This window comes from Clinocottus analis, unplaced genomic scaffold (genome assembly GCF_023055335.1).
Source record: "Clinocottus analis isolate CAN_PGR_092001 unplaced genomic scaffold, fCliAna1.0.p SCAF_10, whole genome shotgun sequence".
In the NCBI taxonomy this organism is placed as follows: Eukaryota; Metazoa; Chordata; class Actinopteri; order Perciformes; family Cottidae; genus Clinocottus; species Clinocottus analis.
This window is the reverse complement of record NW_027175821.1, coordinates 14984691-15001456: the sequence shown is the minus strand read 5'-3', so window position 1 is coordinate 15001456 and position 16766 is coordinate 14984691. Positions and strand designations below refer to the sequence as shown.

Below are 16766 nucleotides of genomic sequence, written 5' to 3'. Positions count from 1 at the left end.
AAATCCATCAGTCAATTGGGCCAGACAGAGATGAGCAGTCTTGTGAGTGTCAGCATGCTTAGTATGGGAGGAAACAGGTTGCAGGACAATGGAGCTGCTCTCATTATGAGCTCCAGTCATATAGATACATCTAATTGCTTTTTTCCAACTGCACAAAATCAGCCAATAATGGTTTGATCCAGCACCGCTTTGGGCATCATGAACACGAGCATGAGGAATGACAATAGGCTGCTTCATTCTGCGTTGTGAGCCATGATGTCAAACAACCAGTGCAGCTTATTTGACACCATATGGAGCTGTGGTGGGTTTTAATGCATTTAGTTTAGTGTGACAGCTTTAGTCACATGTTTTTGATTGCACCGCAGATTTAACACATCAATTGTAAATAGGAGTACTGTTGCGTGTGTGAAGAAAGTTCACTTAAGTCAACATAGGTTGGAGCTAAAGGCTACAGGTCTGAAAATTAAAGGAATATGGGGATGTAGAGTTAGAAAGATTGTCGAGGGTAGTGGTTCCAGGCTACATCAGCCAACCCTCCAATGTCAAGTTGCATTGGGGTAATGTAGGCGCAAGAAATGCAAAAAAGAAAAATGTCCCTAACCATTAACAGATCATGGTTATCCAACCATTAACTGACACGGTTAGTGTCTTTACACAGGGGTGAAGTGGTGGAAGTGCCGAACAAACCAGCTACAATGATATACTGATGCATAAAACAGGTCAAATTCATTTAAGACCAGCGCAAAACGGGCAACTCGTCCTCAGTTCCCCTGTCCGGGAGAGTCAGCAGGCACGATGTTGAGTGCATTGTCATGAACACATGCAGCCACTTTCCCAGTACGTCTCCACCCAATTAGTTTAGCTGCGAGGTTTTTCAGCCGCAAGTCTGCCTGCCATCAGCTGTCAGTTAACTTTTGCGAGCGCAATGCTAAATCTGTTGTTGGGCTTTGGATTCAAGCGTTAAATTCCAACAGCCCATCAATAAATCTGTGTCCAAGCAAACAAACACCTCGTACGAGTAGTTCCCAGCAAGGAAACCTTTCTGAATAAATTTACTGTGGGTACACGCGGTATTTAAATGATCACAGTTTTGTTGAAACAAGTTTGATCAGATGTTCAAAAATCTACCACCATATGTGTGCAATTCCCTCCATCTTGTCGTCACGCGGACAGGAGGGCAAGCGACCTGGCCCATTGTGTCGGTCTGTAAGGATTGCTTGTCAGTCCATTCGGCTCCCCGCTAACCTCAGTGTCAGCACTCTGATCTGACTGGTTAGGATTGCAGGCGCATTGCCACCAATGATGTCAACGACCTTAGGTAGCTTAATCAGCCGTGGTGATGGTGCCGGGTAATGTGAGGGAATTGGTATTCACTGCGCGCCACCATTCATTATTTATACTTTGCTTCGAGGTAGACGGCTAGATTTGGTGAAGAGGTGAGTGACTGCTGCAAAGTAAATGGTGAAGAAGCAGACTTTTATTGTCAAAGCAGCCGCCTTTAAACGACTCGTCTCACAATTTAGTGGTGAGGTTGTGCGTCACTTCCATTATAATTTATTCTCATTGTGACAGATCTCATCCGAATCCAGTTGTCAAACTACATTGTAGTCATTCGAGAAATATCCTTATGTAAGCGGAAAAATGTAGGGCGAAGCATGAAAGATTCAATAGATAAGACATTTCTGCAGCCTGCTGGAATAACTTTAGCCATTTTATGTTACTCTTGGTTTTTTACTACTGATTTCTAAAGGAAAATGCTAAATGAAGGTTAATATTAGTTTACAAATTAAAAAAAATAAAAATCCTTTTTGATTACTGACTCCTGCTTTGAGGGTCATGCAATTTTTTTTCGATATTTGCTGGTTCAAATTTCTAAAGTGTTTGGATTTGCTGCTTTTTGTACATCTCTCTATTGAGTTCCTTTAGTCAGACAAAACAAGACATTTGACACCTTAAGTCGTGAACTGATGGGTGTTTTTCCCCTTATAGTGACATTTAATAGACTGCGTCAAATGTTTTATCGGCAAAATAACCAGCCGATGAATGTAAAATACTTGGAAAATGCAGCCACAGTTAATTTCTTGTGATAGCATGCGGCTTTCCTTAAAAGGCCACAGTTCATCCTGCATTGTAAAAACAGAGCTATGCTCATGATTTAATTGTGCCATGCCTCTTTTCGAAGGTGTTGAGATATGATAATTAGCCATTAAGAGAGGAGCCTGCATTAAGAGGCAGGCTCATCTGTTTTTCAATCAGGCTGTGCACTCTGGTCCGAGCGCGGGGAGAACACCACGGAGCGGCTTGGTGAGAGCGTCTATTCACAACGAGCACATTGCAGCGGGTATTATTTCATCATTACAATGAGTGACGGCCAGATTTGTGTTCCTTCAAACCGTGGATCCTCGCAACATAAAACACATAGACTTAAGCACCGTTCAACAAAGGGCATCTTTCATCCCTTCAGCTCTAGTTCTCCCTTTTTATTTCGTATATTGAGTATGAAAAAGCTGCAGAGCAGCGCACACCCAGCCCATGTGCTGGCGCAGGCAGAGCTGTTAAAAGCAAGACAGCTGCACACTCAGCTTTAATTGCATGACCAGTAATTTAGGACAAAGACGATCATACCTATTTCAGCTTACTTAAATGTAAATCAAGCTACGTCTGACAGTGCTAACGGCATGGCAATATCGTAGAAAGGTGTTGAAGTACCGTTGTGCAGAATAATTTCTCCTGCCCGTGGTCGTCGGTTCACAGCCTCCACACACATTTGTTGGAATACAAGGCAACACTCTCCTCTCGAGTACGTTTCAGTCAGTTGACAATTTTCTTTTCTATTTCCTTGCTGACTTCCTATCATGTCTTTTCTTTTCCTGAGTTGATGCAAATTAAATCTTGAGGTCCGAGCGACATCAGAGTTGAAGACGTGGGTGTCTGCTTGTCTCAGCAGAGTTGGCCTCCCTGTCTCATCCTTTCCCCTCTGTACTCACCGCCTGCCCTCCTACCGGCCTTCCCTGATTCAAGCGCTTGTGACAGGGAGAGAGGAGCCCCATCTACCCCTTTTCATGCAAGACTGCTTTTTTAAACCTTTATTTAACAAGGGTCAGTTGGATCCAACACCTCTGCTCTTTTCTAGCAATGCCCTGCGACACATTCTCCCAGCAGCACGTATTCAGACTGTGGATGTATTGTGACAAAGACTACCGTACACTAATCAAACCTCTGAGGATATTGCCTCCATTAAAGGTACAGATTATATGGATAAGATATGAAAGCCTTGACTGTTACAGGATGGAGTCTGACGATAATTGCAGAGACCTTAAAAACCACACAGCATTGTTCCTCTTTATGGCCATGTCTAGTAATCAGTCATTTACTCTTTAATACTCTCATTAAGTTCCTCTCCTTGTCAGACTTTGCCTAATTAACTCCATAAACTAATGGCAGACAGTTCTTCTTTTTTCCACACAGAAAACATACTTAACCCAGCAAGAGACGGATCTGTTCTTCTCCCCACTCATATTAAATCTCCTCTTTTTAAGTAAAACTCATTCCTTTTGGCACCACTAAATGATATCCTGGGCAGCAGCTCACCGCGTCTGAGCGTGCGGAAATGATTTCCCCCGACCTCCTCGTTGGCCATGAATGCAAAGACAGCACGTGTCTTCGGCTGTTAAACAACACCCGTCGGCTCCCGGGCCACTCGTAAATTACGCCGCGAAAGCCTCTCCCAAGACTGCCTCCAGTGAAACGGTTCAGTTGGGAAGGTTGATTCCCATAACCAGCGCCGCGGCTGTCAGTTAACAGAGTTTTTGTGGCTCTGAGACCAAGACTGTGTTCAAGATTCGAAAAAGCCCCTTGACTAGGCATATTAGTTTCTTTATTGCCTGTATTTTGTCACACCTACAATAGTTGTATTGTCCATGCCGTTGTCTCAGACTCTAGAGGGTCTCCCTGTCATAAGAGGAACTATTGAGACATTCAGGATGCCAATGGATCAGTGTTGTTGTTGTTGTTGTTGTTGTAATGGAAAATAGCGCGTACAGCTGCAGTGATTTGTCGTAAGAAAACAAATCTTCAACTATTTTAAAGAATGATGAATCGTTAAAGTTGTTTTCTTATCAAAACTTCTCGAATATGAGCGTGCGGTGCTTTGTCTAACATTAAAGTAAATGTATTCTCATTGGACTGGACTGTTAACTGATGAAAAAGACATTTGACGGCATCCCCATTGTCTCTGGTAAACTGTGATTGATAACTTTCACTGTGTTTTTTGAGACCACTCGAATAATGGGGATTGAAATGAATAATGAATGAATAATTGTCTTCTTGTGAATGCACACATTGTATTGCTTTCCCTCACAGATAAAAGCTTCTTTCCTGTATTTGGCTAACTAAAATAGTGCTGTGTTGGTCCTCTGGCTACGTCGGTTAACACTGTGGAAAACTGTTTTCCTGGTCAGCCTAAGAGTTAAACGATGGAAGATGCACTTTCCTTCTCTTTGATTGTTACTTGCTGGAGAACCGTGAACATCTCTGCTCTGCTCCCGCTAATGTACAAAGCTAAAAATATAGTATAAGGTCAATAAGACTACAAGCAACTGATCAGCTGGTAGAAATGCTATACCGATGATTTATAGCTCTCTACTTCCTCCGCTGCGCTGTTCTTCTACGACTCGCTGCAGAATCGTGAGTATCTGTAGTTTTTAAAATCGTTCATTTCTGGATCAGTTATCTGTCTGGATGAAAGAATTTTGAACATTTATGACAAAACGGATCTCCTACCATATCTTTTAGAAATGCACCCACGGGGCTCGGATGACTGCTTGAGTGTTTCTGTGTGTTTTGTTCTTTAGATTTATTTCTAACGGTGGCCTCGCATATAGCTGCCCTCTCTTCCTTCGTGTCGGGAATCCTTTTCAACATGTCAGCGGGGGCTCATTAACACACAAATGTTGTGGCCCACATGCATGTTTGCATCTGCGAGGGAGCGGTTTAGGCTGTACTTCCAGTGTATGCTGCTTGTACTGTATTTATCTGGAGAGAATTGTGATTGTAGGAAGAGTTGCAGAAATAAGCACATCACAACAAACATGAAGCCCGCTTACATCCAAGGAAGCCACCTCATTTCCACGCCCATGCGTCACAACCGACAACTGTCATCCCTCTGGTAACAGAAATACAAAAGGTTGATCATAAAATAATTTGCGACCAAGACATCTACATTTCATAGTATGTGTATCTCGACCGGTGTTTGATACAATTTTTTTGTGTGTGTTCTTCACTAGAACGAGTTTATTACCTCTCAGTGTAATTGCCGCAACAATACTTTGAAAAGAAGCTCCGCCTTCAGGTTAGTAACTCAAGAAACATTATCATAGTTTTATGTTTCTGTTCACGTCCTTGGGTATGATGAAGCAAACCAACCTTGAGTGGGTACATTGTTTGAGAGTAAAGACTGAAAATCCTTGTGCAGTTTCTCTCAGAATATAGTTTGTTTTTTTGGTCACTGAATCAATTAATGCACATGCGGTGCCACAAGGTTTCGGCCCTATTCTCAGGTGCACTTTAAAAGACATCACATTGAATCTGCTTCACCACAGAATTTTCTCCTCTGAGTTCTTTGCAACAAAACGATACGACTATCAAACCACATTTTGCTGTTATGCAGCAGCCCTTTGCTCGCAGCAGCAAAATGACACACAAGGTGTGTTGACCCATGTTGTCAACAAGAACTGGGAGTGGGATGGTGAGATGCTTGGCCGGTTTCACACCACAACAGTGTTTGAACTGTTTGACGTTCCTTTTGGATGTTATTTGCACCCTTACAAATATTTTAGAGGAATTCGTGGAATGGATTTTTTTTTTTCGAATCAAATTGTTGCTTAAAAACTTGGTTTATTCGTAAATACCGTTAGAAGAACAAGACTAATGATTTGATATTTTAGTGGCACAACATCACTGAACACCTCATTGCCTGACATCGCCTGATGTCGACAATGCAGAGGATAATTAATTTGTTGGTAAACATATTATTTGTATGCAGTGCTGGTTGGCACATACAGCATAATGTGAAAGATGCTTTCCCAACTCAACCCTCAGGCCGAAGTAGAAGAAAACCCATTATCATCTGAAAATATCACAATTTACAAAAAATATCACACAATGTAAATTAGAGACGCATGCAATCAAGTAAATGTCGTTGTAGTAATCATTTAGTTGTGCTCCCCAAACCCCCCTCCCGACCTGCTGTTGTGACCATAATTTAATGATCCCAGACAAATGTAAAAACCTCCGAGCTTTCTTTTTGTGGCCCCCGTGTGGGAGATGAGATGCTTCATCACAGAGATAAGCTCGCAGGCTGAGGTACGGCAACGGCAAAGAAAAGGTACACGAGAGCTGCTTGCGAAGTACCGATCGGTTCTTGTGAAGCTTGTATGATTAATCCAACGCTGAGAATTGTTACGGAGGGCGATTTGGTTTGTGCCTTCCCAGGCTGCTGTTTCCCTGCTGTGGAAACAAAAGATGAATGAACCTATCGGGGCTATTATGGGGTATCTTCCTTCTCCATCACAAAGGGGGGGGGGGGGCAGTTGACTGGGATAATCCTCTCTTCACTGAGGGGATCCTCTAATCCCTGCTAGAGACGGGTGTCTGGCCTCGTGCATTCGTCAAGATGACGAATGCACTGAACTGTGAGTGAAAATACATATGAAGTAAACGCATATTTACACAATGCTCAGCACACGCTGCATTAAATGAATGATGCATATCTGTAGGAAGGGGGCGCCCGAGGAAGATCTAATGGCATTTTGAAGCAGTTAAACGGACACTGTTGCCCATATGGAGTATTGATTTACCAGTTAAACGTGAAGAGTCATCAATAACAATCGGGGCAGGCAACACTGCTGAGGCATTTTTTTAAAAAAGAAATTAGACCAATCAATCATCCATCTATACATAAATTTAAGCCACTTGAGCTTAACTAGCCACCGAGCTGATTGTTTGTACCTTCTTTCTCATTTTGACAAACAATTCGAGTTGCATTTCTCCCCCAAAGAAAATCGAGTGGTACATTTTACTAACGTCCACGGCCCCAGCGAGTTTGTCTGCATAAAACTCTGTTTCGAATACTGTCTCCACAGCTTTCCTGCTCACGCTGGAGGTGCATATTGATAAGCACGCTGGATCTGAATCACAATTTTAGATGGTAATTTCAAAGTCCAGTGTAAAACCTCTCTCTTCCCCAGCTTCTCTGCTTCATTCGTAGTAATCAGTGTGCACATTTCCTCAAGTTTGCTACTCAGGCTTTTCCTAACTATAGAAAAGTACTTTACAAGTAAGTGTGTGGAGATGAAAAATGTTGGTAATAACAAATATGATCGGGAATGAGGGGGCCTTAAGATTGATGAATGCCATTTGTTGTTGTGCCCACAAAGGACTTAAAAAACTCATTTTCTTTGCACCCCACCCCATCATTTTATTTCCCCAAATTAAAATAACTGCCATTATTCTTCTGTAGTTTAGGCTAAAGTCATTGTGTTGGTGAGTAAGTAGCCTATTTTTCTCTGCTCACAGCAGGAGTGAGGAGGAGCATTCTCTCGTTTGGCCTCGATTTCTCTTTGTGGTGGGCGTTAATGTGGTGAATGTCTCACATTTTCAGCAGCTTCAGTGGCTCTCGGTGCTACAAGGGCACATACTTTTATCATTCATCCTGCTTTCCTGTTTACTATTTATCGTAAGTCCACTACAGTAGAAATGTAGACAATAGAGTGACAATACAGTAAGTCATTAGCTTTACTGCATGTCTCTAAACAGATTAAGTTAATATGTAAATGTCTGCTCAGTTAGGTTTTTTGGATTTCTTGGTAAAAAAAAAACAATTTTTTTTAATCAGAGATTTCGATGCTCTGTTCGCTGTTTTTCCTCACAGGTCATTATGTCGGAAAAAAAACACTGCAAAACTGTTGAAAATGGGCTCAGATGTGTTTAAAGGGGGTTTAGCGATGGGAATAGTGTTGTTGTTTTGTTTCCTCATCGTCCTTTCTGAAGATATTCATACTTCGAGAGCCCTTATCTAAACACAAGCCGGTCTTTTAATCATGTTCTCTTTCCCCCATCCCTCAAACTTACTTGTATTCCCGTCTGCATTGTTGCCTCTATTAAAACCATGTGGAAAAAGAGGGAAACAATTGTGCATTCACTCATAAACATCCCCCTGCTGTATGCTGGGATGCCGCGGTTAATCTAGTGTTATCAGATTGTCTCTACTGAAGGTCACTAGAGGTCAGCAGGGTTGATAAGAATGTTTTAGTAACACATTCGATTAACTACAGTACAGACACAGTTTTGGAAGAGTTTTGACCTCTTTTTTTGAAAGTTTTGAAAACTATACTTTAGTTGTGTTGTCTGTGTTCACCACAACAGACAGTGTTTGTGATAAACAGCTCTGTTGCAGCACTCACGGGGGTATGAGGGCTTTGAACCTGAGTTTAGACAGACTTCAAATGCATCACGTAAGTATGCTAATCTGAATGCTAATCTGATGCAAATTGTTGAGTTAATCACTGGGACTTTGTTTTTAAAACTTGCATTGAGATGATATTGTATCGTCACCACATATAACCCCAAACAACATCAAAATATGATTGGAGGATGTTTTACCTTTCCTGTCTTCTTCCTTTTCTTTACATCTAACCTAACTGCCCAGACTGCTAACAAGCTGCAGCATAACAGCAACAAGCACACGCACTAATGTCCGGTCCTGACGCTTATGAATTATGTCCATTAACTTTACTACTACTTTGCAAATGAAAGACTTTGTTGAAACATATTATCACCCAGATTGTGTTTTTATCAGCATAGTGGCACAAACATTTCTGCTGAATGAATCAGTAAGAAAAAACAACACATACAAATGATTGACAGTTATTTGGTTTATCAATTCCAACATGCTTCAGTGGATGATAGAAATGCCTGAAAGAACTGTGTTAGCGGCTCATCTGTTTTAAAAGTGTTTGAAAGAACCGGTTGCAGAGACTTGCATGCAGAGGCGCTCACAAACACGGCATCAAGATGTCATTGTGCCTCATGTGCAGCATAAATGCACATGCGCGTCAGGAAGCGATGCAAATCTTATCATCATGACGTGAGGTAGAGAATAACACAACTGATGCACTAAAGCTGTGACATGAGATATTGTGTGTGCGTATGCGTGTGTGTGTGCATGTTTTGTGTAATATGTATTGCATTGGACGATGATTATTTTCATTATGTCGGTCCATATGGGTTCAAAAAATGGTGAATAATGCCTATCATCATTCTTCTGAGCCAATGGTGGAGTGTTCCAGTTACTTATTTGTCCAAATATTACATTAACAGTGACTCAAAACAAAACTTTCGAGCAGCTGAAACCAGAGTCTCAGCTGTGTGTGACATTTTTCCCTCAATAAATTCCTTCAACAATGATCACTAATTGATTCATTTGGCCAATTTTGTGCTTGTCAGGTTATTGTTTAAACCCTATCGGATGATGTCTAATTATGTGTTGTCTGGTTTTTAGTAAAAGTTAATTAAATTACAAATCGGATGCAAAAGCATCGGTACAAAAAAAAAAAAAAAGTCCACTAAAAAGTAGAATGCACAATTAGGCAAGCCTCTAACCTGAAGTTTAAAAAACCTGCAGAATGCAGAAAAAGGTCCCTCTGGTGCGTTCTCTCGATAGGAATTCAGAGGCTGCAGTCAGCAGAGAGGAGCACTGTGACCTTCTCAGTGGCCTGAGAGTGTGTTGGCATGGCATGACTGATGCAGATTATCATAGCTGGAGAAAGCCAATTACTGTGGTCATCACGGCACCCTCGAGCCCTTCTCAGTGGAATGAAATGCATTACAGAATTCTCTGTGCATCCTTCTGGCAGCGTTTTGTATTTCCTCTATGCTGATCCACCCAGTTTGAGTGTTAATAGCGCAGTCAATGGGACCCTCCCGCGCCTCAGAGCCCTATTTGGCTCGGATGAGCTTCTGCTCCACAAAGCAGGGAGGTCGTGCCTCTTGGAGAAGCGGATGAATTATATTCTCCTCCGTTTGTCTTCTCTCTCTCTATTCAAGACAAAGCTGCTTTTATTTGGGCCCCTCTTAACCAGTCTCAGTCGGCGTCCTTGAATGACTTCACGGGGAAAAATTTGGGTTGTGATGGAACAGAAGAAATAGCAACAGATCAGACCTTTTGTTACCCTTGTTGTTTTCCCCAATACAGATACAAGAACAGAGAAGCTGAGATCACACACAACGCAGCATCTCTAGCATGTACAAAGACTACAGATCAAGCCGAGTCACCGGTAAGAGGCCTGAATGCACCTTCTAAAGGTCTTATTTTGTATCTCAGAAGCTCTTTGTGTTTGTAGTTGCCTCAACCTCTGAACCGGCCTTTCTCCTTCCTGGATTTGAAGTATAGTCCTTTATTTGTATTTTTTTTTTCTTCCATTTTCAGTTTGCTTTTTTTTTCTTTTTCTCTTCCAAAAACCAAATCTGCCTCATCCCCTTGGTTATTATTGTCAAAGCTTCTGATTCAAAGTGTTAATCTCATTCAAACGCATGCATGTGATTCACACAGGACTCTGACATGGGAAGCAGTGTGACACACACACACACACACACACACACACACACACACACACACACACACACACACACACACACACACACATTGTTACAAAGCTCATTTTATTTCTGAACCTCGATGATGCTATTAGATCACAGCCATTTCAAATATATTTTTATCCAAATAACAGACAACTGGGAACAGGTAGCTCGAGTCGAGATTTCTCTACTTGCACACAGTTATCCTCATAATCTACTCAATCCAACATTTACAGAAGCTGTGGAAACCAGATTGGGAGGTGTCATAAATCCAGGATGTACTGTTGCAGGTTTTTTTCTCTCAAGCTCAAATTTGTTCTTCGATTGTTTCAGGTAAAATTAATAGATACTAAAGAAACTAAACCTCTGACATGGTTGTGCATTCATTCATTGAGTGCACCCACTTCTCTTTTGCAATACCGATACTAAAAAGTGTTGCAGGTGCATTTCAAACCCTTATGTTAAATAACATGTACCTCAGATGTCGGTGACTCCGCCACTTTGGTTTAGACTCAAACAGCTTAACAACTGCTAAATGGGTTTGCACTGAATTTCTGTACTTTCCTGGTTCCCAAAGGATGAATCCAACGGACTTTGGTGATCCCCTGACGTTTTCGAATGGCTTTTCATTCAAATGTTGTGTGAATTGTGATCTGACCATGGCACCATCATCATGTCAAAAGTAGCATTTTTCCAATATTTCGGTAAATGGCAAAACTACTGACATCCCCGTCAGCCTCAGCTGTGCTTCGTGGTATGTGCGAACTCGCTAATGTAAGCATGGTAACGCACCAATGTCAGATGGCGAACACAGTAAACATCCCTCCTGCTTGACGTCAGCGTGTTAGCTTCAGGCTGAAAGCACCTCTGTGTCCAGCCTCACAGAGCCACTTCTTCTGCAGTCTTGTTATCATATGTCCAGTTGGGCAGTTCCTCTGCATTATTTTGCCTTTTTACCCGCCACTGCATGTAACTGACACGACAAGTGCACAATACAAAAATAAAAAAGATGGCTCGTATTTGTTGAATGGACAATTAAATGCTCCATAATCATGTTCAGAGAAACACACTTAGTTAATATTCCTTGCCTTAGGCACGGCTTTAATATGTCTTTGAGCCGCCATTGCATTTTCAAAAAAACAACGGGACCCCACAGTACATTGTTCGGGGAAAGAAATTGAACCAAGTAAGAAACTGACAGATTGCCTAAGAGAGAGGAAAGAGAGGGGGAATGAAAAGCGCCTCTCGTGCTGGGCTTTGGCCGATGAGTGTGTCCTTTCCCATTACTCTCACACAGCGCAATATGCAGGTCAGTCAGGTGATAATGAATGCTCTGTCTGATACTTGGCCTTCCTCCCCTCCCTCCTGCTCGTCTGGTCTGCTCCCTCCGTTGCATCGTCTCTCCGTCTTCACCCTTTCACACAGCAGCATTTTATACAATATTATATTCAGTATATTCGCCCCAAGTGGGTTCAATTATCCAGCGATGTCCTCCAGTCCAGTGATGGTGGGCAGTTTTAAAGGTGTTTCTATTCAGTTTATGAGGCAATGAAGATGTCAAGTTTTCTGTCGGACTCTTCATTAATTAAACACCGAGACGCGGCCAAAGTCTATTCACATCTACTTTCCTATTCAAAGCTAATTTTGTGAGTTTAAATGAACAAAAAGGAAAGACACCACCGTTGATCAATCATTCGGCTTAGTCTCCGCAGTGCACGCCGGATTAGATGAACTAATCAAATTCTGTGCACACCAACCCCCGCTGCACGACCGTCTGCAACAAGGAGGGATGTAATAATGCATTCAGCCAACGCTTTGCTAAAAGACGTGGTTCTGGGTTCAAGGTTTGATGTGGCGACATTCCTCGTAAGCTAATGTTTTTATTCTCCTTCTCATGTCGAGAATGAAACATTTTTTGCTTCGTAGCATGAAATAACAGTGATGACAGTCCTTTTAAGCGAGATATGGTTTCTGTCATGTTGAGCGATGGATAGTATCAGTATGTACGGAATAGTCCTTTGATGAAATGTGATTAAATTACTACTTGGCTGGTGAGAATTCAGAGACTGTTGCATTCATGTTTTTCTGGAAGAAAGCTTTAATTTCACAAAATGTCCCAGCTGGTATCAGCAACTCGTTCTGTGCAAAAAGTACAGTTATTTTCCATTATTTGGAGAAAGGCACATGACTGTTACAAAAGGGAGCCCGTCGTATGAAAGAGACTCCTTTACTTTTCAGAATCGACTAAAATGTCTTTGCCGTATTGAAGACGACACGATATTCCACAGTGGCTGTTTTTGGCGTCTTCTTTGACCCACATTTACAGTCTCTGTTCATCTTCTATTCAGAATGATGACATATTTCACGATTACAGTCATCAGAAGAGAGATGACTAATACTTGGCCAGAAAATACAGCGCATTTGACATTTACTAGTTTTATAACAAGGCTCTCGCACTCTTAGGATTTACGGCTGCTCTTAAATCTGCAGGTGTAGGTCGGCATGTAGTTTAGTACAAGAACGGAAAGATATGCGGAAAAATAAATGGTCTTTTCACATGTGAAAGGGTTGTTTTTTAAAACTCGCAAGCAATCCAGTTTTTACTTTTGGGTCTCCAAAGTCTCCTCATCCCACATTCTTTCGCCTTTTTTGTTGACCTCTTGGTGGGAGCTGGAAGTCCGTCTACAGGACGGTCTTTGTGTGCATGTTGACTTGGGGGGCAGCTAAGTCTGAGCCTGTGTGACGTTCGGTTCCAGAATTGCAAAAGCATGCTGCACAACACGGCTGCCAAGACGTCAGCGCCCTGCCCGCTCGCGAACTGCTGCTTTTGCTCGTATCGGAGGACATGCAGCACTTGAATGCCGCGCCGTGCCATTGTCGAACAAACGAACGCGATTTGCGATCACCTCTTTTTGTGGCTGTATCGGTGGCAATGCACGAGCGGCGGTTGAGTCAAGTGATTCCCTGGCCGTGAATTAAGGCCGGGCAGCGAGTGCTGTTGACAACATTTGAGCAGAGCAGAGGGGTTAACAGTTTTGTGCTCTGTTTGAGACTCATTTCCATAAATATTCATGCTGGAGGAAAAAATCTCCAGTCGTAGTCCTGGCCTCTTTTTGGATTTAGCCTAATCCGGTTTCCAGGACAGATGCTGTCGTCACAAAGGCGCCAACTGTACAGTAACTCCCACCTCTCCTCACACATGGAAACTACGGCAAACATGGTTCTGCATCTCAAAACACTCTGGCCCCAGTCACTTTTTATGGCGTCTCGCAGGAACACACCAGTACGTGAACTGGGACACTGTAAAGCCCACCTAATGAGGTGAGACAAGTCACCTTAACCTTTCCTGTCCAGATGATCATCTGCTAACAATCAGTCAGGGGCCAGAAATGTGAGGTATAAGGAGGAGAAAAGGGATAGGTAATTAAAAAGGGACGGATTAAGGAAGATAGAGGTTAAAGATAACTAGCGAGAAGCCAAAAAACAGAGGTATCCCTCATCGTCAAGACACATTTCTGTCAAGTTAATTTCCATTTTGAGCTCATGAATGAGTTTGTGGCTCAAAAGGTCGACACCAAAAATACCACAGTACTCCCTTTTTACACAGATTTCTGCTGAGCAGAATCTTCTTTTAAAGATCATCCTCCTTCCCTCTCTGAAGGGCTCGTGCAGCTGCTACCTGAATCCTTTTTGTTTGATTGGAAAGGGCATGTTGATACGGCACGGCACACTCAAACCACCTGAAAACGGCACTGACTGGCAAGTTACTCGATGGAGACCAACAGTACCAACAGTCATGAATGTGGTTTTGTCAAAAGGGAAATATTGATGAGCATGAGATCATATTTAGCAGGGTTGTCTGTTCCATACGTTTCTGCATTAATATTTGAAGACCATTTGACTGACATGAGTTCATGATTTATGGAGCACGTTCACCTCCAGTGAAGTCGTGTCACATGCTTTTACCTGTTTTATTTTATACATTTTTATTTTTTTAAAGAGATGTGGAAACTTACTTATTTCCCCTCGCTTTTAAGTCTGGCACTTTATTTGAATAAAGATGCCTCTAATGTCACCATACACACATATTCTCAGACAAACCATAAAAGCAAACCAAGAACGCTTTAATCTGCTGGGGCACAGAGTCAAATTAGTGTTTGATTTGGATGTTTTGCTACACTAAACAGACCACAGAAAGAACACCATTGTTAATAAAAAGAGGGGAAAAAATCAAGACATCAGAAAAACATAATTCCCGAGGGACACTGAAATTGAATGAGAGCATGCACTGGCTGTTACTCATTACTACTGGCTGACAGGGGTAATTGAATTCTGCCTGGGACAAAATCTGTTTATTTCTCCTCCATTCTGGTGGACAGTGAGGAGGAAAAAGCCAGCTATCACTTATTTTACATCCCTTCACATAGACGATAGATACGTAACTCCTGGCTCATAATACTGTGTTTGTAGCTGCTGATGTGTCTCTCAAATTTGACCTTGATGCGTGCACATTTATTTTATTTATTTAAACCATCCCACTTCACAGTGCATGTGCAGCAGGGAATAATATGCTTGTCCATCCAATATGTTTCAAAGGCTAGGCTGCAGTCCAAATGTGAGTGGGAGACAGGTCCACGTATTATTGTGTCATGTTTCTGAAGTCTTTCCAAGAATCGTCATTGTAACAGCATGAATAATATATTTGGGGGGTTGATTTTGTTGCCTAAAGATAGTTACAATTTGTCTTCAGGCCAGTCTGCTTTTTTAAGTGTGGGATTTGTAGAAAACGTGTGCAACAACTATAACTGAACCAATAAGTCTGTAAATGCAAATACTTTAGTCAGAATAGGAAAAAGATGATCTTTCAAAGTTGTTTTGGATTCTAGTTTAGTTTGACCTGCGGAGAGAAGTTGGTTCGTTGGTATAATTTTAAGTTTACTTTTCACAGTTGATCTTTACGTATGAGTTTGAATGATCAACAATACTAAAACCTGGAAACGTCATAAAATTTGAAAATATCAATTTCCTGCTTTTAATATTCTCATGGACGAATGAGTTTTGGAAAAGTGATCTAGCTTTGCTTCATAAATACCTGTTATAGTCGAGTATATGGTTCCGATAAAGTCTCTAATGTCCGGCCAGGTCAGTTGCTTCACTTGGCGGTACGTAGTACGTAGACTCCAGCCTTTTATTCCTTTTCTTCTGTGGATACACACACCGTTTCAGAGAGTCTCGGGTCACAATAAAACTTGCCTCAAAGGCAAGGACAAGTTATGGAAAAGTCTTAAAAATAAATTGGTAAAAATGTTTGAACCCCGTGATATGTATCTCCAAATCATCCTTCAACAGTGTCTGACTGTAAACATGCGTTTTTTACATCCTGGAAACAACGGTGCGTATTGTGTAAACACTTTTTGTTTTTCCGAAGAAGAAACCTGGTTTATTTCTCTAATCAGTCAGCCTCCGCACTGACAGTATTTGCTGACAAAGGATGAAAGACACATGTGTAGACTACTCATATGTCAACATCTGCGTCACTCTCCTAACTGCACTTTGGATCTTTCCAACACCGTGTTTGTGGAATAGTGTTCTCCTGACTTCACTGTGGACTGGAAATTGAGGGCAACATTCTGGCCTTTGGTAAACCCTTTTATTTACCTTTTTGAAATGATTGTATGATGGCAGTGGAAACCAACTTATTGGTTGGGCCGAGGAGAAAATACTAATTTGATCCTACAGATTTTTTCCTGAACGTGCCTGAGGCCTTTTGACCTGAACTACGCAACCTCAATTTAGTCTGTTATACTGTATATGGACGTGTGTTTCTATTTAATAGCATGTCTGAATGCAGCTCTTCTTTGATGCTTCATACAGTCGGTGGCCAGTTATTAGGTACACCTCGCCAGACATCAGATATGTGTGGCCCGATCAGGAGACCAAGACCTGAACCCTGTTGAACTACCTGGATCATCATGTCGAGGGTCCTTCTGGAACCATATTCTATGGGGAGAAACTTTTTTTTGATTTTAGTCGTGACATGAATGTCACTGGATGGATTTTTCTAGATTTTTTTTTTAATGTCTCTTCTAACTCGTCAACCAATTCATCTCAAGGGTGTGATCCGTCTCCCC

General features: G+C 41.8%; 1 protein-coding gene across 5 annotated transcripts in view; it reads left to right on the top strand.

The window, feature by feature from the left end:
• Nucleotides 1-16766, top strand: part of enox2 (ecto-NOX disulfide-thiol exchanger 2) — a 154095-nt gene that overhangs the window by 22777 nt on the left and 114552 nt on the right. For 3 of the 5 annotated variants that reach the window (XM_068592438.1, XM_068592429.1, XM_068592446.1), the window contains one exon: nt 10253-10334. The exons of the other annotated variants lie outside the window; for them this stretch is intronic. In XM_068592438.1, the coding sequence (XP_068448539.1) occupies nt 10301-10334 (34 nt within the window). In that variant the 5' untranslated portion in view covers nt 10253-10300. The remainder of the gene's footprint in view (nt 1-10252; nt 10335-16766) is intronic. 5 annotated transcript variants of the gene reach the window in all.